The sequence below is a fragment of the Euprymna scolopes genome, chromosome 9 (genome assembly GCF_053919585.1).
Source record: "Euprymna scolopes isolate OS-2025 chromosome 9, ASM5391958v1, whole genome shotgun sequence".
Taxonomy (NCBI): domain Eukaryota; kingdom Metazoa; phylum Mollusca; class Cephalopoda; order Sepiida; family Sepiolidae; genus Euprymna; species Euprymna scolopes.
In genome coordinates, this window is record NC_136490.1 from 107,441,793 (window position 1) to 107,466,369 (window position 24,577).

The 24,577-nt window shown below is 35.1% G+C and overlaps 1 protein-coding gene across 1 annotated transcript in view; it reads right to left on the reverse strand.

Annotated features, from left to right (window-relative positions):
- The window catches only part of LOC145284801 (uncharacterized), a 476,363-nt gene extending 474,714 nt beyond the window's left edge, over window positions 1-1,649 (reverse strand). Inside the window, exon 1 of the mRNA XM_080133766.1 lies at window positions 1-1,649. This exon is cut by the window's left edge and continues 264 nt beyond it. Within this exon, the coding sequence (XP_079989892.1) occupies window positions 1-733 (733 nt within the window). The 5' untranslated portion in view covers window positions 734-1,649.
- Between the last annotated feature and the right edge of the window lie 22,928 nt (window positions 1,650-24,577).

Genomic DNA, 24,577 nt, shown 5'->3' on the forward strand with positions numbered 1-24,577 from the left:
TACCTACACCCGAGCCCGGCGGGGACATCTCAGCCGGGTGCGTTTGTTGTTGATGGTGCGAGTGACTATGTGCATGGTGTAATTGAGGGTGCTGCGATTGTGGTCCAAGGGTGTGATGTTGGTGTGCTGGAAGTTGTTGTTGTGGGGTTATCGCGTGTTGCTGTTGCTGTTGTTGATGGGGATGATGGTGGGGGAGATGCGAGGGTACGTGGGGATTGTGGTGTAGGTGTGCCGTCGGAGACACACCTGAGGCCGTCGGATGCGGGTGTTGGTGACCGTTGTTGTTTTGATGGAGTGTGTGGGCCTGGATAGGGTGCGTCTGTGGACTAGATTGTTGTTGTTGTGGGGATGGATGCGCTTGGAGTTGGGGGTGGCTTTGCGAGTGAACTGTCGCGAGGAGGTGCTGCTGCTCCTGCATCTGTTGATGGTGATGACGCTGATGATGACTGTTTGTGAGATGATTTCCGTTGTTGCTGACGGTCGTTACCGTATTATTCACACTACTGCCCCCGTTCGTTCCGTTCGTGTTATTATGACTATTGTGATTGCTACCGTTACTGTTGTTGTTATTGTTGTTGTTGCTACTGTTGTTGTTTAGGTGTGCCTGTGGGTGATGAAGAAGACCAGACTGGGGTGGTAACGGTGGCGAGGTTTGATGAGGGGGAGATCTTAGAGGTAAACTGTCGCTTCTCGGCCAGGTTTCGGACGGAGAGGCATGTAGCGTGGACGGCATTTTCCGAACTTGGCAAGAAATGCTTTCTCCAATGTCCTTCCGTAGTGTGTGCGTCCAAATGATCCAATATATTTTCTAGTTTGGAGGTTTTTGAAGATGAATCACAAAAGCAGTGTGTAAGACCAGACGCTTTTTTAAATATAGCAACAAGAATAAAACAATTCTTTCTGTTATATATAGTTTCCGATTCTCTAAAAACAGTTCCTTTTTGTCTAATATATTTCTTAGTTCGGACCACGTAGACGTCAATTTTAGAATTATCGCTATCTCTATTATTAAAACGATTTACACTTATTCTTTCTTTTGAGGCATTTTTACATTTAATAAATGTTGATGTCGCTATGGTATTCACTACCATGGCCGGTCAGACCTCAGCTGTAGGTAGCTTTCTTTTTTTTAATTGTATTTTTATTACTCTCTCAGCCAAGCGCGAATATTGTTGCCATCGGTCTGATGCGTGTGCGGGACCTAATCGCCTTTCCGCTGCCTGTAACGACACTTTCGTTAAACACTAAGAATATCAGCAGCAGCAACTGACAAAAACTACAATCTCTTCTCCGCGTAAGACTCCTCCTTTTACTACTACCTCTTTGAGTCTGACTCTTACCTCCACCCTTTGCATTCTCCCTCCTGCCACCACTTCTTGTTTTTTTTCTGTTATCTTCCTTTTTTCCTTTTCCAAGTTCGCCTACTTTCCAATAACGATGTTTACCTCCCACTCTCTGCTTAACAGTATCGACGTCTGTTACCACTACTCTGCTATGCAATTCTTTCGATTATACATTCCCTTTCCTTTCTTTCTTTCGGAAACCTCTCTGTCTATTCTGCCTATCTATATTTTCTTGCTATTCTCCCACTCTCGAGCAACGATGTTAACCTTCTCTCTATACTTACTCTATATGTGAAGTTACTCTCTCTCTCTCTGTCGTTCTCTCTCTCTCTCTCTCTCTCTCTCTCTCTCTCTCTCTCTGTCTCTATATCTCTCTTTCACTCATTCACTCACTCACTTACTGTAACCAGCAGTCTGCTATATCATTCTCTGAATGATACATTTTTCGTTCCACTTCTCTCTTTCGTTTCAATATATCTATTTATCTAGATGTCGGACTATTTTCTCCTAAGCTTCTACTCTTTATACGCGTCCTTCTCACTGCACTATTCTCTTTTTAAACCCATTAATACTTCTTTTAACCATTCTCCTTTGGACAAATCCTTGGAAGTTTCTATGATATATTTACTCTTATTCAACGAGGAGCGTTGTCTTCTAGAAACTACTCCTCTCGCAGTGTTTTCTCCCACCCTCACAAAATCATATACTCCTCCCTTTACTTTCTCTAACGATCTAACCTACCTTATTCCAATGTTAGCTGCTGGTGTATAAAGCATGTATTATTTCAATATTCGAAGTGGTCCAGTTCAGCATTATAATTTTAAGACGATTGAAAGTGTTAATCATTATCATGGCCACGGCAATAAGGGCGTTTATTTGAATTCGGTAATCAACACTCAAATAACCAATCACAACTTTTCTGTTTTCGAAAATAAACAAATAAAGTAAATAAATAACAAGCAAAAAAGAAAAATAATAGAACCAAAAAATTGGGGGTTTGTATTACTATACACATAGATTCGAAAAAAGTTGTCCAAAAACAAATATATAACACAGGCAAGATAAGTTACTTTTCTACCTAACTGGATATTTTTTTAGTTTTATTTAATCTAACATGTTTATTCAGCTCCAAAGACATACAATGTTTACCGATGTGTTTGAAAATTGCAAATGGCCGGGCACTCTCTGGTGAACAAGGTAAGTTTGGCAAAATGAGTAAAAACTCGTTAATAACCCATCGAATATATGCCAGCCTATGTTACGGTAACATATATTGAGCGTTTCTAGTAGTATTACTTTTAGGTTTTAGTTTTACCTCATTTACTCAAACTTACCGTGTTCACCAGCGAGCGCCCCGCCCTGCCACTTGCAATTTTCAAATAGATCAGTAAATACTGTATGTTTTTCGAGCTGAATAAACATGTTTAAAACACTAAAAAGTTATGCAGTTTGATAGAAAAGTAACTTATCTTGCCTTTGATAACATTTATTTGTTATACATATGTTTGTTGAAAACTTTTTTCAAATCTATGTACAAAGTCGAAAATGGTTTATTTCTCAACTCATCGATTACGCACAAAGTTGCATGTTTCAAAATAATAATAACATTTAAAAATTCTTTATTTAAATTATACGAATCGGATTAATTTTGCTATATACTTTTAACGTGAACTAGCTGGCATTGGCTGGGTGTAAATATACTTCCAACGCGAACTAGCTGTATCTAGCTGGCATTGCTTGGCGTAAATATATTTCTGATGTAAATAACTGTATCTAGCTCGTGTTGCCCGGTTTGAACTTTATTGCCGACGTAAACTAGCTGTATCCAATTGGCAATGTACGGTTGCAGATATATGTAGCTGACGTTGCTCAGGTGTAAATATATTTCTGAATGGATGGAATAGGAAAATAAGTCTGTCATGTTTATAATTTGTTCAAGATAGGAATTTCTAAACTTCAGCTTAGTTTTCTCTTATTTTATTCTGATATTTACCAAATATTTACTTAATAGAAAATAAAAACGTATATAATTCAATGTTCATTATAAAAGTTAAATGCAGGAGAAATTAACACGCACCCATATGTACATACGATACAGTGAGTATTGATGCCCCAATAATCAATTTAGATTGCATTGTAGTTATAGTCTGTGATATGATATTTAATACAATCGTTATATTTTGGTGGTTAAATTTTAAATTCTGAAAAAAACAACATATATAGACATATATTCGATTTAAGAATTTATTGTTTGACAAAAAGAATATATAGAAGGGGGTATCTTAATTTCCTTGATCCATTGATTTTCAACAATGGCTCATATCATCAGAGGAAATGAAATGCGGTTAGTAAAATGTTCAGCTGGACGCTTATTTTGCTTTTCGGCACAATTATTGAAAATAGTTTTTTGAGTGGTTGTGGATAATTATATGGAAAAAAATTACGAAAAGAGAAGTTGATACAACCTGGGCAATCCGTTATCGGAAAGGTGCAATATCCTTCGGGGTTATAAATCCAGGTGGGCAGAAAATAGATCCAGGGGGAAGGTAATAATCCCATATTGCCTATTGTTCCTTATTGATTTTTCGAAAAGTATACGGGACAGATTATTCGTTGGTGCGTTAAGTGTGTTGGTTGATGTAGTCCAAAAGCTTTCTCGGTGTCAGTAATATCTATCAGGATTTTTCATCAGAATTCTATCAGTGTCTTATATATATATATATATATATATATATATATATATATATATATATATATATATATATATATATATATATATATATATATATATATAAAGTGAGGTAAATGGAATTTGGTGTTAGTTGCAAAATTCCACCTTATTAACAACTAAACACATTTGAGGTGTGTACAGGTAATATATCTATATATATATATATATATATACATATATATATATATATATATATATATATATATATATATATATATATATATATAGTCATTCACATGCAGTACTGTTTTGCTATATCACATCTCATCAGTGCGGTTAGACAGGCAACTACCTCTAGCCAGGATCGAAACAAAAGTTATTACGCTAAACGGCAGCTGATGTGCGGGTAGTGAATTAACGATGTTTTGACATCGTTCGAATACCTAAGCTAATTTTTTTAACACAAAGATCATCGCTTAATACGCTAATGGTATATCATGTATCACTTCCCATTATGCCCAACTGAAGGTAAGGAGCATTATAGTCCCAAACAATCGTCCCAATACTAATATATATATATATATATATATATATATATATATATATATATATATATATATATATATATATATTAGTGTTGGGACGATTAATCGGAATCGGGAATCAGAAAAATCAGATTTTTGGGATATCGGAATCGGTATCGTAACTGAAAAAAACTTATCCTATTTTCCGATGCCCAAACTGGTTCCTTTAATTATTTGATTTTGGTTTAAGAAACATCTTCCACTGCTCATAGTAATAATAATATAATAATTATTTACTTGTTTAAATTTCTAGTAAGACTAAATCTCTGGTTCCCACCCTAACAAGTGTGTTTTTATGTTGTAGAAAACAACACTTTTATATTGAACTATTTAGAGATTTACGAAGAGTCGGAATCGGAATCGGTAATTGTTCCGGAATCGGGAATTTAGCATTGAATCTTTAATTGTTTCGGAATCGGGGAAATATTAAAATCGTCCCATCACTTATATATATATATATATATATATATATATATATATATATATATATATATATATGTATGTGTGTGTGTGTGTGTGTGTGTGTGTGTGTGTGTGTTTATAGTATTTATTGTTATTAAATTATATTTTACATTTTCTTTATACCAATCCTTTGATTCATAAAGATTGATCTAACTACAGAGCATATACAAATAAATGACAAACAGTCTATATTCCAAATCCCAATATGTTTATTTCTTTCAGCATGTTAAATGTTCAATGCTTGACGGCATTTGTTTCGTAGCGCGGAATCATTCTTGTGATTATTATGTCAATGTTTGTATCTATTCTGCCATGACTCATAAAAAGAATATGGACCGATCAATTTTAAAATAAAATAAAAGCAATATGCACATTTGCGAATAAATACCTTTAACAGGAGCATGACAGAAAATATTCTTCTATGTGCGAATTGTAATTTGTATTACAATTAATTTTTCTCATTTTTATTGTAATTTTCCCCACATTATAAACCGTTGTTGTGTCTACCTTTCCCCCATCTAGAAGAGGCAATAAAATTTAAAAAAACACAATATTTGACTAATGAAATCCATTAGAATCGGAAATTAGAAATATGGAATTGTTTACATTGTTTTTGTAAGGTGGTCCTGTTTACAACATAATACAATATCAGAATAATCCCTTACTTTCAGACATATGTAGACTTTTTTTAATTTAATTTTTTTTATTATTCAATTTTCACCCCAAACAAGGCTCAGTGCCACTTTGAAGCAGGGGGCTACTAGTAGGGACTTAATTAGCGGGGTCATGATGAAGGGAGATGAGTAGAAAGATTTTTGTTAACATTACACTTGAACTTCTGCATATCAGTGCAGTTGGGAAAGCAGAATCCCGGAAGGGAGTTCCAAAGACCCGCAGTTCTGGGGAAGAAACTATTGGAGTAAAAGGCTTTCTTGCACCTAGGGATCTCTACTGTAAAAGGATGAGACTTAGTAGCTTGTCGGGTTTGTCGGTGGTAGTTACGTCGGGGAGGTACAAGTGTTTGCAGTTCGTCAGAGCATTCACCATTAAAGTATTTGTAGAACACTTCAATCAACTGACAAATATATATATATATATACAGGGAAAGAAATTTCATTGCTGCAATTCTTTTTTTTTAATTTAATAACCCTTAGAATAGTTTACTGTGTTGAGCGTCCATTTTACAAAATAAAATAAACTAAAACGAACACCTCATGGGTTTACAGTCTTTATTTGCAAATCCTCCCACAAATAATTCTGGTTCTACTAGATGAGGCTGTCTGAAGATATTGGCTTCCTGGCCTTAAAATTTATGTTATTTCTTTATATTTATTTCCCTTTGTAAATTAATAATGTTCTGTAAAATCAAAAATTAAACGTAAAATCGATTTCCCTCAACAAAACAACTAATCCCAACATCATAAATAAATATTTGATGATATAAAGAACTTGAAGCATGAAGGCATTTTTCCCCAAAATTACTTCAAAGGTTGGCATTCTGTAAAAACAAAATAAATAAATATTAGAAGATAGAAAAAAAGGTTGCAGCATAAACACGTTTTTCCAAAATTACTAGTCTCAGTATTAAATAACACACAAAGGTTAAACAACATAAAATTCACCATAAATACATATTTAATAATAGAAATATTTGAATAGTAAACCATTTCCCCAAAATTATTGTGTTCGGCACTAAATAACCCGGATTTGAAAGATAATAACATAAAGAAAAGCAACCAAACCAAACCAAACACAAATATTGGTGGTGTAAGAGCGAAGTTTAGTATTGTTAACTTCAATGATGTTAGTTAAGAAATGATGACCACCGACAGTTATCTCACTTCCGGCATTTCTGATTTCCTTGTGCCTAATTGGTTAAATTGTAATTTCACTTAGTCTCATCTGGGGCAATTTTTATATTCGTCGACTGATGAGCGTTCCTTTCGTTGGAGCTGGATATACCCAAGACCGTCTTAAAAGACAAGATGGCCGGTGGACAAAAATAATTTAATCTGCTGACGTAATCACGGATAGTCCTTAGTTGCTTGACACCGGTAATCACCGGTAGTCACTCGTAACTCGTAACGTCTTGAAGTCAGTGTAATATTTCTTTTTTTATAAAAATGCCTTCACGGTGCATCGTTCCAAATTGCCGAGGAAATTATCGTAAAGGACCAAAAAGTGACAGTATTTTCATTTCCGAAAGATAAAGAATTATAATGCAGTAAAAAAAAAAGATTTTACACCATCTCCATTCAGCAAAGTAAGTTTTAACGTGTCCCCCTGTATTTAACACGATGTAACTATAATTTAATTCAAGATTCCTAAATTTTTTACCATTCAAAAGAAGTAGCTTCAAATAAATTGCTAATATTAAAAAAAAATTTTTTGCAGCATACAAAACTAATGAAAATGCGAGACAACATCGACTCTTTAAAACACGTTCTTTTGAAGAGACGACTTTTTTAAGCTGTTGACACACATATTTTAAAAATCTAGCAAAAATTAATTTTCCTGAAATTTTTCAATATTTAAAAATAAATTATGCCGGCTGATAAAATTTTAAAACTTTTTTTTTCAGCAAGAAAGCTAAAACTTAAAAATACTTATATATATATATATATATATATATATATATATATATATATATATATATATATATATATATATATGAAACTAAAAAAAAACGCGCGTTCACTCGTGGTCTTACAATTCATTTCATTAACGTAATTGGGTTTGTATTACTGTACACATAGATTCGAAAAAGTTGTCAAAAAACAAATATATAACAATTAATGTTATCAAAGGCAAGATAAGTTACTTTTCTACCAAATATTTTTCGTGTTTTTATTCAATGTAACATGTTTATTCAGCTCGAAAAACATAGTGTTTACCGATGTATTCGAAAATTCAAGATGGCGTCTGATTCTCTCTTTAACACGGTAAGTTTTGGATAAGGTGTTATAAATACAAAACTATACAAAATACTATTAAAAACCCGCCGAATATATGTCAACCTATGTCACGGTAACATATATTGAGCGAGTTTTTAACAGTATTTTATCCGGTTTTGTATTTATAACACCTTTCCCCAAACTTACCGTGTTAAAGAGAGAATCAGGCGCCATCTGGAATTTTCGAATACATTGGTAAACACTGCACGTTTTTCGAGCTGAATAAACATGATACATTGAATAAAAACACGAAAAATATATCCAGTTTGGTAGAAAAGTAACTTATCTTGCCTTTGATAACATTTATTTGTTATATATTTGTTTTTGACAACTTTTTCGAATCTATGTGTACAGTAATACAAACCCACGTATTTTAACAATCTGAAAATATGGATATAAAAAAATGATTTTGCATGTTATTTTTGTTTTGTGGTGAAATAATCTTAAATAAGAAACATGATTTTTTCTTTAGGTTTATTTTTTTACCGTGCAATATTTTATGAATTTATTAAAAATATTGTTTTTGATTTTGAAAAAATATTGTGGTTCATTTTGATTAAAAATATTCATTTTGATTTAAAAAAATATTGTTCATTTTGATTAAAAAATATTCATTTTGATTTAAAAAATATTGTTCATTTTGATTAAAAATAAATTCATTTTGATTTAAAAAATATTGTTCATTTTGATTTAAAAATAGTTTAATTTTAATATTTGTTTATTGTCTTAACTCATATCAAATGGTTTGCTTGTGTTCTGCTTCAAATATTCATAATCTTACATGTATAATTTTCATTTAATTATATTAAATAAACTTCAAGTTTATTTCAAATCAAATCGTGTTCCTTCACTTTTTTAAAATGTAATTTATAAGTAATTAAAGAACGCATTCTAATCTTTAAAATCTATAATACAACGAAATATTCAATTGCTTATAATATACTTAAACAAACAACTTGTGTTTTTTCATTATTTTTTTATTATTAATATTAGATGAGTTTCAGTATAAATCATCGTGTTCTTTCTTTATTTCTTTATTTTAATCCAATTTTGAAGTTTTGTAACGCTGTCTGTAAAAATTACTGTTCATTATTGACAGTCTAAGAGTTCCACATACCTTGCTTGTTGGGACCTCGGCGATGACGTAATTTTTTCAGCTGGCCGGCCATCTTTATAACGAAGGCCACGATATACCCCGCATTAAAACCAATTTTATCTAATTTTGACCGCGTTAGGAAGTAAGTAAATAGGCATGCACTCGCTTTAACGTGGAATATCTGGCTCTTCTCTGCCTTGAATAGGCTTATCGCCATCCGAAAGCCAGTGAAGATCAATTGTCGCTGCTACCGAACAATCAATGATAAGCGGTTGTTGCGATAAAGCAAATTCATATGTAAAGTTTATGGTAGAGGGAGTGCACTGGAGATTTGGCGAGACTTGTTATCACTCAGACTTACACGTTGTCCTCAAGAGAAATCTTCGATGATTGCCTGTGTGATTAATAATAATAATAATAATAATAATAATAATTCTGATTTCGACTCCGTGAAAAGAGATGGGATTAATCTCAGAGGACTTCCCCTAATCCCGGCTCCAAACCAGGAACTTCAAAGATCAATGGTTTTCTTAATTATATTGGTGGTACCTACAATAACAGAGGTCTGAAAGCCGCCCAAAACATCGGGGATTCATAGGTGTTTTATCCGATGTCGTTCCAGACTACTTGATTCTACTCCTAACGTACCATTAACGACCGGGATTATTTGTGTTTTAACCCCGTGTACACGCCTTATCTCCAAGGCAAATGGAGCATAATTGCCCCGCTTCTCGTTCTCCTCCTCTCTCATGTTCCTGTCTCAAGCTACTGAGAAGTCTACAATTTGCTAATAATTCTGATTTCGTTTATCAACGTCTCTCTGAAAAGGGATGGGATTCTTTCCAGAGGATTTTCCTCAATTCCTGCTCCAAGCAGGAGCTTCAAAGATCAAGGGTTTTCCTAAGGATGTTGGTGGTACATACAATTGCAGAGGGTTGAAGGCCACTTAAAACATCGGGGATTTGCGTTTTTTTCAATTGTCCTTCCAGACGACTTGATACTACTCATAATGCATCAAATACACCCGGGATTATTTGTGTTTTAACCCCGTGTAGAGGCCTTATCTCCAAGGCCAATGGAGCATAATTGCTCCACTTCTCGTTCTCCTTCTCTCTCACATTCCTGTCCCAGGGTAGTGAAAAGTCTACAATCTGGCAGTTCTTTGAGACTTTGTCAATGACGACCAAATCCGGACGATTATGTTCCAATTTCCTGTTCGTTATGACACTTTTGCCCCACCATACCTCTACCTTGCAATCCTCACTTGTTCTCACTTCAGCAGGCACCTCCTTAAACCATTTTTCAGCAGACTTCACCCCAATCCTCTTACATACCTCCTAATATATCCGGAGTCCCATGCGATCGTGTCTTTTGCGGTACTCTCTATGGGCTTTGTTACACTATTTCGAAATTGAAATATATCAAACATTGCAAATTTTTTTGTTGTTTTGATATCCATGGCATGCACATCCTTGTTAGACCATTCTAAAATCCCCGCACTGTATCCCAAAATACTGACTGCCGATGCATTCACTGCTTTCATGAAGTTTCCTCCATACAGTTTCGACTTTGCAATTAGTTTCATTTTTCTAGGATACTCCTTCCTGACCTTCTCCTTCACTCCTCTGTTCATGATGCCTACACCCTCCAACACTCCCAAATACTTATACCCTGTATCTTCTATTTCTTTCATGATTTCTCCATTTGGCAGCACTATTCCATTCGAATGAACCTTTACTCCTCTTTTCATCATCAGCACCACATATTTACTAATCCCAAACTCCATCCCAATTTCTTCTGAGTATGTCCACACAAGTTCTACCAGTCTCTCCATTTCATTTTCATTTCTACTAAATATTTTCAGAGCATCCATAAACAGTAGATGGTTTAGGCGTTGTAACTAGATCCAAATTATACCCCAAGTTTTCTCTCTTCAAGAGGATGCTCAATGGCATGATTATCATTACAAAAAGAAGTGGAGATAACGAATCTCCTTGGAATATTCCCTGTTTAATGTCAACCTGCCCCATCACCACTCTGTTTGCTGGCAGTACATTGCCGTAAATTGTATAAATATCTGTCTTTCTATATCCCCTACTACGAGAAAATGTAAAAAAAAATAAATAAATAAAAATAAAAAATAACGCGACAGTCATACTTATATTAGCCTCCCCCCAAAAAAAAAACGGCAGCTTGGCAGTGAAACCTTCATAAATACTGTGACTTAGAATCCATACCTATATCCTAAATGGGGAGTTGTGCAGCGAGACGTTTATTCACATACATTCAAATATCTGCATGTTGGTACAGTTAGGAAAACCGGGTAAGGGGTACAACAGTTGAAACTATTAGACATGGTGTCATTTATTATACTGTAGTTGGCAATTGTTACAGAGCGGCTGTTTATTCAAAACATATAATATGCGATAACGCATCTGACCGCAAAAACCTGAATCGACATTATGAACAAATACATTTATACATAATGAATAAAATTACGATACACCATGTATTTGAACAAACTCAACTTGTATTAAGGTGGCATAAGTAAATATTTTTATCATTCTTACGTTAGATAGTCGTAAGTACTTGTGTGTACAACGTTTATCTTGATCTATTGAATATTGCAACATCCACAAAATTTTTGTACCAAACCAACATTTATTTTTTTTTTTACTGATGTGCAACTACTTATCAAGTTATAGGGCCATTCAAGGATAAGAGTCGACGAGATGGTAAATTACCTATTATCGCCTCTTTTCGAATTCACAAGAAGATAAAATACAAATGGATAGGATAGACAAACGATTACTTCAGAGAAACTGATTATCTAAGAAAACGACTCTACAAGTATTTGTTCACATTAGACTTGAAAATAGCTATGTTGTAGTCGGTAGGAATCATACTCATGGTACTTTCTTTTATAAATAAGACGTTCCAGGAAAGAAACTGTGTTCATGGAAATTTCTTTTGTCACATGTAGTTGTTTAGAACAATCGTGGATACATCTTTGGCAATAAGTTCGACTAAGCTTGTTGGATTGGAATATGATTCCGTTCAGTTCTAGGACGTCCAGCCGTCCAGACTTTATTCGTTCCGCTGTCTTAAAAAAATCCACCTGACAGTGTGTCTAACCTCCTGGAGAGGAGGTAAATAAACGTTACTAATGAGATCAACATTTGATACTATTCTGGGAGTCTAGCACTGATTTAACTACTAGACGATTTTTTGACTTTAAGAAGTATATTTTATTTCGCCCCAAGAAAGTGCACCATCAATTGACTTCAGGAGTGCTGCTAGTTCATTGGTAATTCCTTATCGGAAAATACCTAGGGTCCGTTTTAAGCTATTTACTAACTGACATTATTGCCCCTTCAAGCATTGTGCTTAATCTCTCTACAGTATAAACAAGTCAATTCTAGTTATCACAACCAGACAATCGGTCGACTTCCAATAAGATATTGTAATTAATTAATAACATTAACAGCAAAAATTCGTCTAGCTACAACCATTGGAACTATTTTTACTTCCTTTGCGCGTGCACCTAAAACTTAATGAAACTTCCCCGACCATTTTTCCTAGTAATTAATCACTTACCAAGCACAAGATCACATGCCCGCTATATAGATTACAACAAGTTTTTTTTACACGTTGGTCATCACTTATCAAGACCCGGAAGCCACTCAGGGATAAGGGTTATTGCAAGTACAGTACGTTAGTGTGGAGATTTGATGAAATGTTTACTTAAGGGGGCGGTTCATTAGGAATTTGTTTAACGTTGGACTTGAAGACATCAAAGTTGTATTCAGGTGGGAAACAGGCAGACGGAACAGAGTTCCACAGGCGTGCAGTTCTAAGAAAGAATCTTTGTTCATGGAATCCACGTTTTGATTTAGGCACAGATAAAAAGTGGGGGAGATTTTTCACAGTGGATTCAGCTAGACGGGTGTTTTTCGTGAAAGATTGGCGAGGGGGGACCAGAGATTGGAGTTCAGAGGAGCACCTGCCAATATGATGCTGTATAGTCCAACATTTCAAAAGAAAATTGTCGAGCAGTTTTCTTTAGTAATTAAATTCTGTGCAGTTTTCCACATCGTCCCTAATATCTCCATGTTTAGTTGGTCAAATCTTATCCTCGATTTTCTATTGGCCCTTGATAAATAAGAACTCATTAATCAAAAAAAAATCTGAAATCCGTAATGTGAACATTTAATTGTGAAGCCATTTTTTCCGATAAAAGTACCTCATACGTAACCTTCTGTCAATTCTACTTTTTTGTTTTAGATCCTCTCGTTAAGGCAAGTAGAGGCGATGATAGTCCAACTATCTATCTCTTTAACACTTATACTGGAGGAGCTATGTGATTTGATTAGTGCTGACACAACACTAATAAAAAAAATGATGAACTGGCCTAACCACTGTGGAAACTACGCGAAATTCAACAGATCAATAAAAGTTTTACACGCAAGTGTTTCCGATTATTTAAAGTACGAATAACAATATTTATTTTGTGCGTTAATTAGTGTCAGTTTGATACAAATTGCGTTTGTTTAAATGTCTTATAATCTTATACATTATTCACACATGTATGCTTTTCAGATTGTAACTTTGATTTTTGTGCTAAAATTTAGAACCCTTTATTGTATGGTTTATTAAAAAACCGACTGTAACAATTGCTTAGTAGAGACTATGATAAATGCCCCCAAATGTAATAGTTTTTTTTTCTTCAAATAGTTTGCGTTTGTATTTCTTTATTTATAAAGGGGCCAACATTTATCAACGCCCGAAGACTACTCGGGCATAACGATTAATGAATATAAAGTGGTATTTTAGTAATCATAAAGGTGTAAGTTGGGTACAATCTGATTATTTATGGCAACGGTCCATCAAGAACTTGTTTACATTAGACTTAAAGGTTACCATACTGTAGTAGACTGGAAAGTATGCCAACGGAACAGTGGTCCACAGGCGGGCAATTCCAGGGGAAAAGCTTTGTTCGTAGAATGGCGTTTAGATTTAGGCGCAGATATACCATGCAGTAGCTTCTGGTGGGGCCTCTCGATGCCATATTAGTGGGTAATTGTTACGGCTTTACCTTATCATGTTCTACAAGAAAAAATTTCTTCGTTTCTTTTTCTCTCTTAGTTTCCCCTCTCTGTCCCGCTCTAAGCAAGTCTGACGACCTAGTCAACAAATTCCAAAATTCCATCATGACAAGTTTCACGAAAAAATACAGGATTAAACCCGGATCTCAATACCATGTCTCCTTCACCAACATCAGGCGTATACGTTCTAACCTTCCAGAGGTTGAAACCCAATTACAAGAGACTAAACCTGATCTTTTATTTTTAAGCGAAACTGGCATTGAACAGACTATTTTCTTAGATGAGTTCGTAATTAAAGGATACTCTAACTTAACTTCTAAATCTGACCCCCAAGATCGCCATGGGCATGGAATATGTGCCTATATTAAAGATGGTTTTCCATGTGGTAGGGACATCTCCAGAGAAGATCCTAACTTACCCTATATGTGCTTCCGGGTTGCACTAGCTCAAACTACTGCATTTATATTTTCTCTCTATCGCCCCCCCCCCAACAGCGGAGTTACTATCTTTCAAAGCATATCTTAGAAAATTGACAAAGTCCTATCTGCTTAACCTTCAGCTAACATTCACGTATGTGGAGACTTCAATGTTCATAACGTGGAATGGTTCACACACTAAAACAAGACCGATAATGAGGGGAGGTTCTGTCATGATTTCTCCATTGCTTATGACCTCACTTTGATTGTTCCCGAGCCCACCCGTGTGCCCGACAATGACAGCCAGTATGCGAGTCTAATATACCTTTTTCTCACAACTTGCCTTGAACTATGTTCAGTTTCTGTTCAGTCTCCTCTTGGATCTTCCGACCACTCTGTTGTATCAATTAAGGTAAAAATGAAATACAATAAGTCCCCAGACGGACCTCTCCATCGTACAGTATATCGATACACTATGGCTGACTGGGATAGCTTCCGTACATCTAGCTCTGCGTTCCATGTTTACAAAGGATGTATCCTCTATAGTATCATACGTGACGGAATAGTAAATGGTAGGTATAGACCGTTTCATAACCTTCGAAAAAGTTCCAGCAAAAACCTAACAGCCAGCCATGTTTCTCTCCAGAATATGCTGCGGCAATTGTGCACAGAAATCACTTTTTCCACTGCTTCCAACGTAATAGATGTAGGTAAACTAAAGCCGCTTTCAGGACTGCCAGCAACCATTGTGAAAAAGTAATAAAGAACGCAAGAGAGTTGTATGCTCAATCCGTCAAGTCCAAAGTAGCTGAGCAACGGCTTGGTTCCCACTAGTTTGACAAATAGCAAACAGAATCCTGAACAGGATCGTGTGCTCTATCCCAACTATCATCAATGGACCTGAGGTAATATCGTCACCATCAGACAAAACCAAACTCTTTGCCAAGAACTTTGCAGCTACTTCTACCATTTGCGACCAAGGCCGCTCCCTCCCAATATTTCCTCTTGTATCAGAAAACACGTTATGCGGTATACTTATATATGTACGTGATGTTGCCAAGTTAATCAAAAATCTTGATTCCAGAAAAGCAACCGGCCCTGACGGTATTCCAATTATAATACTCAAAAAACTTACAAAACTATTTAAATGTTCTCTTAAAGAAAATTGCTTCCCATCACCCTGGAAAATCTCATCAGTATGCCCTGTATTTAAGAATTCTGGTGATCGCTCATCTCCTTCTTAGTACAGGCCAATACGTCTCCTGTGCGTCATGAGTAAGTTGCTGGAATCTGTATTAAATAGAGAAGTAATCAACTATCTCAGCAAAAATAACCTTCTTAGTGACACACAATATGGTTTCCGTTCTGCTAGATCTACAGCAGATGTGCTTACAGTTATATCTCATAGGATTAGTAAATTTCTCGACGGAGGCAACCTTTCTAGGGCAATTACTCTTGACATATCTAAGGCCTTTGATAGAGTATGGCATGAAGGTTTACTTCAAAAGATATCTAGCTATGGTATAGCTGGAAATGTCTTCTCAATTATTAAATCATTTCTTTCTGACAAAGGTCACAAGAGTAGTAGTTGATGCGCAAAAATCAGAAGCTCATCATTTGTAGACATTTATGCTGATGACACTACCATTTATGGTAGCACATCTTAGTCAGTAAACGACCAAGTTCTCCCCGATTCTCTCTCCTCTGATCTTGAGCACGTGGAACAATGGGGAAAGGAGTGGCTGGTTACTTTTAATGCATCTCAAACCAAGCTTCTCTCTTTACATCATCAACGTTCTGATCCCCATCTGGCATCAGTTGAAATGAATGGTTCTCGTCTTGAGGAGACCTTATATTTTGACAAGCTTCTGGGCTTGACATTTACTCCTGATCTTAAATGCAACAGGAACATCAAATCTGTTGCCTAGGCCGCTGGAAAAATGGTGGAATCCTTCTATCGATCCAGTAGATATCTCACTGCTGATGCAATTATCTATCTATATAAGAGCCAGGTACGGCTAAGGATGGAATACTGTTGTCACATCTGGGCAGGAGCTGCTAGAAAGGACTTGCCCTGCCTTCATAGAGTTCAAAATAGACTTCGTAGCCTGATAGGATTTATCATTTTCTCTTCCATGCAACCTCTATCTCACAGAAAAGAGATTGCAAGTTTGTCTCGGCTGTATCGTTATTTTCAAGGAAAGTGTTCTATGGTCACCCCTCGCCAAACTTTCAGAAGAAACACTCGTCTAGCTGAAAACCCTATCAATAATTCCCCCCACACGTTATTTGTGCCTAAACCATAACGTAGATTACATGAACAAAGTTCTTTCTTAGAACTGCACGCTTGTGGAATTGTCTTATATTTTCCTACTTTTCAGCTGACTACAATATGGTTGTCTGCAAGTCTAACGTAAACAAGTTCTTGATGAGCCTTCCACTTGTTAACAAATTTACTGAATTTCCATGACGAACGATTACTATATTATCATATTTCTACTATACCCTCTTTAGCCTTTAGCCTTGCATGGCGTCTTGGCCTTTATAAGTGGTGATGCTTATGTAAAATAAAATCTGTTGATGATGATTATAACTACTCGAGTGTTCAGGGGGAAATTTTGCAAGACAGTATCATATATTGTAACTCTGACGAGCACTTCGTATGAAAATAACTATCGAACAGAGAAAGGCTTGCATTGTCTCCTCCATGGGAAAACGGGTGCAAGTAAGACAAAAAACCTGCATCACCTACTAGGTTTCGAAACCGGTTTCGAACTCTGGCAGAAAGAAAGGGCGTGTCGAGTAGATCCTGCTCACATGTGACAACAGTACTCCATGATATTCTTTATGTCCCTCGTAGTACGTATGTAACAGAGCGCGTATGGAAAATGGTCGAGCCGTGTGCGAGCTGACATCACGGCAAGGAAGAAGGAAAAAGATTATGGAAAGAAGAATTTGGGCGCAGATTGATGATTACGTTAGAGACGAGAGAAATAGACGTGTTACAAGATACTCCGAGAATGACAAGAAAAGTAACCTGCAAATAAATATATGCTGTTTAACGGGAAAAGGTGAGTGTATTTATTCCTTACCTGCTGTTCTTTACAACGGTGTAAGAATGTTAACACGTGTGCAATGTTACACGAATATGCATAGATTTGGAGGTAGCGTAAACAAACAACTGTCTAAACAACTTTACAATTAAAACGTTCCAGTATATATGAACCCTAATTCACAATAACTTCTTCAATTAATTAAGGACCAAGCTTAATGACTAGTGGTGATAATGGCCGGCTCAGTTTTGATAGCTAATATATATATATATATATATATATATATATATATATATATATATATATATATATATATATATATATATATATATATTGAATAAAATAATACAAACACATGCAACGCAAAATTGCAATAAATGCGTTGAGGACACTGACAATGCTATTGCAAAAGGTCTCTTTCCTTCTTCATGCTAGAAAATTACTTATACAAAATGTGTCTATATCTTTACAAAGCCCATGCATAAAGTATTGATGTCACATCTCGGCTGGTGCATCTACCAGTCGTCTCTCCCACTTAGCCAGATTCAAACAAGTATATAATATCTAATATACCAGGTGGTATCCTCCGCAGTGTTGCATCCTTGTGCTTATTTTACAAGTACATTTATGGACGTATCTCTAATCAACTCATATCACGTATGACCTGTCGACGTATAGATTTCTAACAAAAATGACAAGCAGTAACATTATACCATTCATTGCTGAGGCTCATAGATGCCGGGATGACTTCTGCTCTAATAGTTTCTTCTCCTGTACTACTAGACATTGACATATCCTTCTGTTTTTTTATTAGTTTATTGTACTAACATGCAGGAATTTAGATGTATTATGGAGACTCATGTCGCCGCTCAACTCCCCACAATCCTCTTGTAGACATGACCCCAAAGAGTAAACTATTACATTTTCAGTGGAAATATCCATTCTTCGAGGCAAAAATAGTAAAGAACAGAAATCATCCCCGAACTGATTGTCGAGGTCGTATCTCAGGTAGTTGAAATGTGAAGTTAAAACAACATAGTTAAAGGGAAACACATGGAACGTTGAGAAAGGAAGGGAGAGTGGGAAAGAGAAGGAAAGGAGAGGGGTATTTTACGTTACGCTTGAAAACGAATGAAACAAAATTGTTTACAAAGAAAACTCAATCTTAGAACTAAGGCACACTTCAACCTCTGTGTTATGTACTTAAAGTATACGGGACGCAATTAGGTACATAAACGTTTATTAACTTATATTTCTTACACTTATAGATCTGGTAGAATGAATGACCTCATCTTTTGAGGCGGAAAATTGCGTAAAAAGATCGTACATTACACTAACATAAACGATAGTTTTTTGGGGTGTTTTTTTCTGGTAATAAAAGCGGCGGGAAGCTACATATTTTCATAGACGACTGAAATAGTATCATGAACTGGATTTACTTTTTGACTTGTGTGGACCACTACATATTTATGTATCAACCACGTTTTACTATCACACCGCTAGACCATGGTCGAATTACAAGGTCACACCCACACAGTAGACTCATTCTTTTTATCTTGTTTTATAGCACGTTTATTTAGGTCAGTGGTAAATAATTACAATAACTACAATAACGCTAATATACATATGCACTAATAATGATAACAATAACAATAACACTACTACTACTACTACTACTACTACTACTAATAATAATAATAATAATAATTATTATTATTATTATTATTATTATTATTATTATTATTATTATTATTATTGGCTCACAAGGAGTTTTCACACAGGTCATCAAAGATCTCTGCTTGAAAACAGTCCGTGGTGTTCCTTGGAAGCTGAGTTACAACAATCTCCCCAAATTTCCAGTACTCTCTACCTCTTTCGATAACATTTGCAAATATCTGCATTATCGCACCAGGCGCTTACCATTGATTTCTTGCTGGCAGGGGGCATTGGTCTCCACTGAAATTTGAGTGGTAATAAGCCTGCCCTAGCTCCCAGTTCTCTCCGCCGCTTCAATGTTATTGGTTCCACTTAACGCTTCTTCATGTTTTGCCTCTGCATCAGTTTGTCTGGCCCGCGCACGTGGTTTATGTGTATTAGTCTCCAAATTCAAGGTTTGTTCTTAATATATCAGCTGTTTTCAATCTTGTAATTCGTTGTATTTTTCCACCCATTTCCCTGATTCAAATTTCTCCCATTCATTTTCAAAGTCTTTCGAATTGTTTCTATTGCTTCTATTATTGTTTCCACGTAAGGCTTCTTTATGTTTTGCCTCAGTAACAGTTTATCTGACCTGCGCATGTGGCTATTATTAATGCGCATTAGTCTGCGCATTCAAGGGATTCCATTAATATTTCTGCGTTTATCAATCTTGCAATTCGTTGTATATTGGCAGCCATTACTCTGATTCCAATTTCTCGCATTCTTTTTTCAAAGTTTTTCGGAATTGTTGTTGTTGTTATTATTATTATTATTATTATTATTATTATTATTATTATTATTATTATTATTATTATTATTATTATATTAATACGGGAGCATGTGTGTTCTTCTGTGTGCCACGCTTTCCAGCAAATTTCATTGGTTGAGATTTAAGAACACACACGCTATCATATTAATATATAGATTATACTAAATGTGAGTTAATGGATTTGTTGAATTTTTCATGAGATGCCAGGCATAATCTCCTCCTTTATTTCGAGTAGGTGGATGATAATCTGACGTGCTGACATCATTATCGTCTGTCAAAAAATTTGCATATAATATATTTATGATGTAGTATATTTTCATAAGATGTCATACCCAATAATCACATAGATGTATTGCTAATTCCCAAAATCAGATTAATGGATCAGTGCACGCTAAGGGCTTATTCATAACATTCCCAACATCACGTAAATATATCAAGTAATCCTGAGTTTATATTTTCATCGTTAATGTCCTCATAGCAGTGATTGCAAAAACTCTTCTGACGGAGGAGGGGATTTGAAGTCATGGAATGCTGAGATACTACACTCAGAAATTCATGTTGAAGTAATAGTTGCCTCTAACCGAGTTTATATCTTAATTTCGGAAAGATGTTGAAACAATTTATGATTTAAACATTACTTTATTTCAATTATATTTTTAACAGTGGGGTGGAGGATATAAAGTCAGTCCCAGAAATGGCTAAAACCATTTATGTTTTAGACATAAATTGTTTTAGCGTATATTTTTAACAGGGGGTGAGGAATAAAATGTCAGTCCCGGAAATCGTTGAAACAGTTTACGATTTGAACATTACTTTATTTCATGCATATTTTTAACAGCAGTGTTGCGGACATGAAGTCAGTTCCGAGATTGGATGAGATAAGTGCAAATATATACTAGCAGAGTACCCAGCGTCGCCCAGGATTGAATGAGATAGGTGGAAGATATATGCTTGCAAAATGCGAGGCGTCACCCGGATTGGATAAGTTAGGTGGAACATATACACTATGCGAATACCCGGAATTGATTGGTGTGTTTGTAATGAAATAGGCAGCCCAGGAAATATATCAAAGATATTATTTTAGTAAGGATGGGGGGGGGGGATGTGCGTCAAAATTATGAAAAATGTTTGTCAAAATTAGTAACCTGAAAAATGATAAAAATGAAAGTTAATTGATTAGTGCGGTTGTAGTGAAAGTATCAGTCCAGACAATATATCAAAGTAATTATTTTAGTAAGTGGCGGAGATGCGATAGTGTGGGTTACAATATAAAAAATGATTGTCGAAGTTAGTAACATATCTAAGAATTAAGAAAAAGTATGAAATGCGAGTCAATTGATTGATGTGGTTGTAATGAGATAATAAACCCAGATAAAATATCAAAGATATTATTTTAGTAAGAGGGGTGACACTGGAGGTTCAAATTAGAAAAAAATGATTGTCGAAGTTAATAATATATCCAAGACTTGAGAAAAATGATGGAATGTGCATTAAGTGATTGGTGTGTTTGTAATGAAATAAATAGCCGAGACAATATATTAAAGTTATTATTTTAGTAAGGGAACGATAATGTGGGTTAAAATTATGAAAAATTTGTGTTGAAATTAGTAACATATCCAAGAATTAAGAAAAATAATGAAATGTGAGTTAATTGATTGGTCTGTTTATAATAACCAGTGTTTTTTATGTAGTCTGTGCGACAACTTTTACCCAGATTTTAAGTTCTTCTCAACTCCTTCGACAATCCTCGCAAATATTTATTTTTTGCGGACAACTTCACTGGAGTTTGAGTTGCAATAAGCGTTCCCAAGTTCTTATTTTACTTTGCAGCCATCGACTCCAAGCTTGGTTGGTGCTTTATCTAATCCGTTTTTTCCTTCTCCTTTACCGTTCAAGATTATTTCGTGTGGTGTCAGCCGATGTTGATTGACTTTATTATTATTTTTTCGCACTAGAACTTTTCACACAGACTATCCTCAAGGTTTCCTCATTTACAGCAATCGAACGTATGCCCTTGAGTCTTCGTGACATCAAGTCTCGCGAGAATTCCAGTTTAAAATTGTAAAACTATTTTTATAGTTAACCATATTTTATGTTTATTTTTTTTTACATTCGTCATACTGAAAACATATGCAAACACGTAAACTATTTCTATCAATTGATTTTTTAATCGTATATATTTTCAAATAACTATGTTTATTTAAGTTAATATGTCATATATTTTGTCAAATTGTGTAGATATTTAAAACATGAAAAAATTAATATGCCATATTGTTTACAGTTTTAGCAGTTTCCAAAAGGTGAAGTGCAATAGAGAATGGTTTAACACTTTTAAAATGTGAATAATTCGCACATTAAATTCAAGCAACATAATTGTTACGAATCCAGTAGAGGACATTGCCGGAACATTTGGTTTTAAATCGGCGATTATCGTAATATATTGCATATGTTGCAATAACTATATTTAAATAAAGTATTTTTAAATAAAGTACATTAAAAAACATAGCTATATTTGAAAAAATATAAACAAAACGTAAATATGTTTAAAAATATATTAACAAAAATAGCTTAATATTTTACTCAAATACAGAAGTAAGCAGCTTTTCAGAATAGCAGAAGTATGGTATTCATTTAATGCTTCCCTACGTTAATTGACATACCTGCCGGCGTGTTTGAAAATCGGAATCTGGTTTCATGCACAATTACAGTATTTTTACACTGATTACATTTTTAACGTAAATTTAATTACATTGGGAAACAATTATTTGTATATAATTGTGTTTTCACCAATTTTGAATTCTGTGGAGTATTTTAGTTATTTGTTTCCTGAACTCATTCTCGAAATTGCGCACACGTTACCTATGTTAAGGGTAGGGGTAAATTTGTACATTAGGCCCACCTTCACAATTTATTTTAGAATGACGATTTTTATGGGGTTTCCACTATGCTGACTGAGGAAATCTCATTCAAATTTAGCGGAGGCAAGTACTTATAGAGATATAAAGATCTGAATTATACACTGCCAGATTTAGATTTGTAGGCACACGCGATTAACAAATCCACTTATCTCCTACCGACACTGCCACTCTCTATTTTTTTAGCATTTGCAGGTGAGTATGCTGACAACGATTATCATGGTTAAATTTGGAAAAATTATTCCGCCCCCCTCAAAAAGGGGGTTGTTTACTCCAAAAACCGTCCTTTACATGGGGGTGTTGTGGATGTCTATTCAGAATGCCGTTCTTAAGATGGGAAGGTTGGGGTGTCTATTCATATAGCTGTTCTGAACATAGAGAGTTTGGGATGTCTATACCAAACACCGTTCTTATCTTGACAATACTCAAAGAAGGGAAGTGAATAAGGTCGTAATTATTTTGTTTTCCACGTTAAAATAAAAAGCCGATATAAAACTGAAATTTAATTTATTACTATTTGTGGAAGAGATGGAAAGAAGATAAAAACTTGAGCAACAAACGGAAACAGCTAGGAGTGCTACCACTGATTTCGATCACTTTAACAGTTCATATACAGTGAAAATTCCTCACTTCTAAAACTTCCGTATTTACTCTAATGGAGCATTTTTCGTAAGTTTATTAATCTATCTATATATCTATAAAAGTGAACGTGTCTGTCTGTCTGTCTGTCTGTCTGTGTACAATTCCCTACGCAATAACTCTGTCAATTTTTAGTCTATAGACTTGAAATTTGAAATACCGGGTACTGGGATTTGGGAAAATCGATGTAACGGGTGTCAGCCAGAAATTTGGCTGTTAAGGGGTCAAATTTCAACGATTCGACCTTTAAGAACTCTACCAAACTCCTCCGATAATTTTGGGTCTAGACACTTTAAATTTTAGATATAGGTTCCTTGAACCTGGATCTAACTTAATAAAGTGATCTGAGCCGGAAACTAAAAATTTTAAGGGGTCATAATAGGGGTCAAATTAAAAAAAATGACTTTTTTTGTTTTGCTAAGCGTACACCTCAAAACACCCGGGCAAAGCCGGGCTGAAATGCTAGTATATCTATAAAAGTGAACGTGTCTGTGTGTCTGTCTGTGTGTCTGTGTGTCTGTCTGTCTGTGTACATTTCCCTACGCAATAACTCTGTCAATTTTTAGTCTATAGACTCGAAATTTGAAATACTGGGTACTGAGATTTGGGAAAATCGATGTGACGAGTGTCAGCCAGAAATTTGGCTGTTAAGGGGTACACATTTCAACGATTTGACCTTTAAGAACTCTACCAAACTCCCCCGACAATTTTGGGTCTAGACACTTGAAATTTTAGATATAGGTTCCTTGTACATGGATCTAACTTAATAAAGTGATTTGAGCCCGAAACTACAAATTTTAAGGGGTCATAATAGGGGTCAAACTTTAAAAAAATTGACCTCTGCGATCTCTTACAAATTACTCAGACAATTT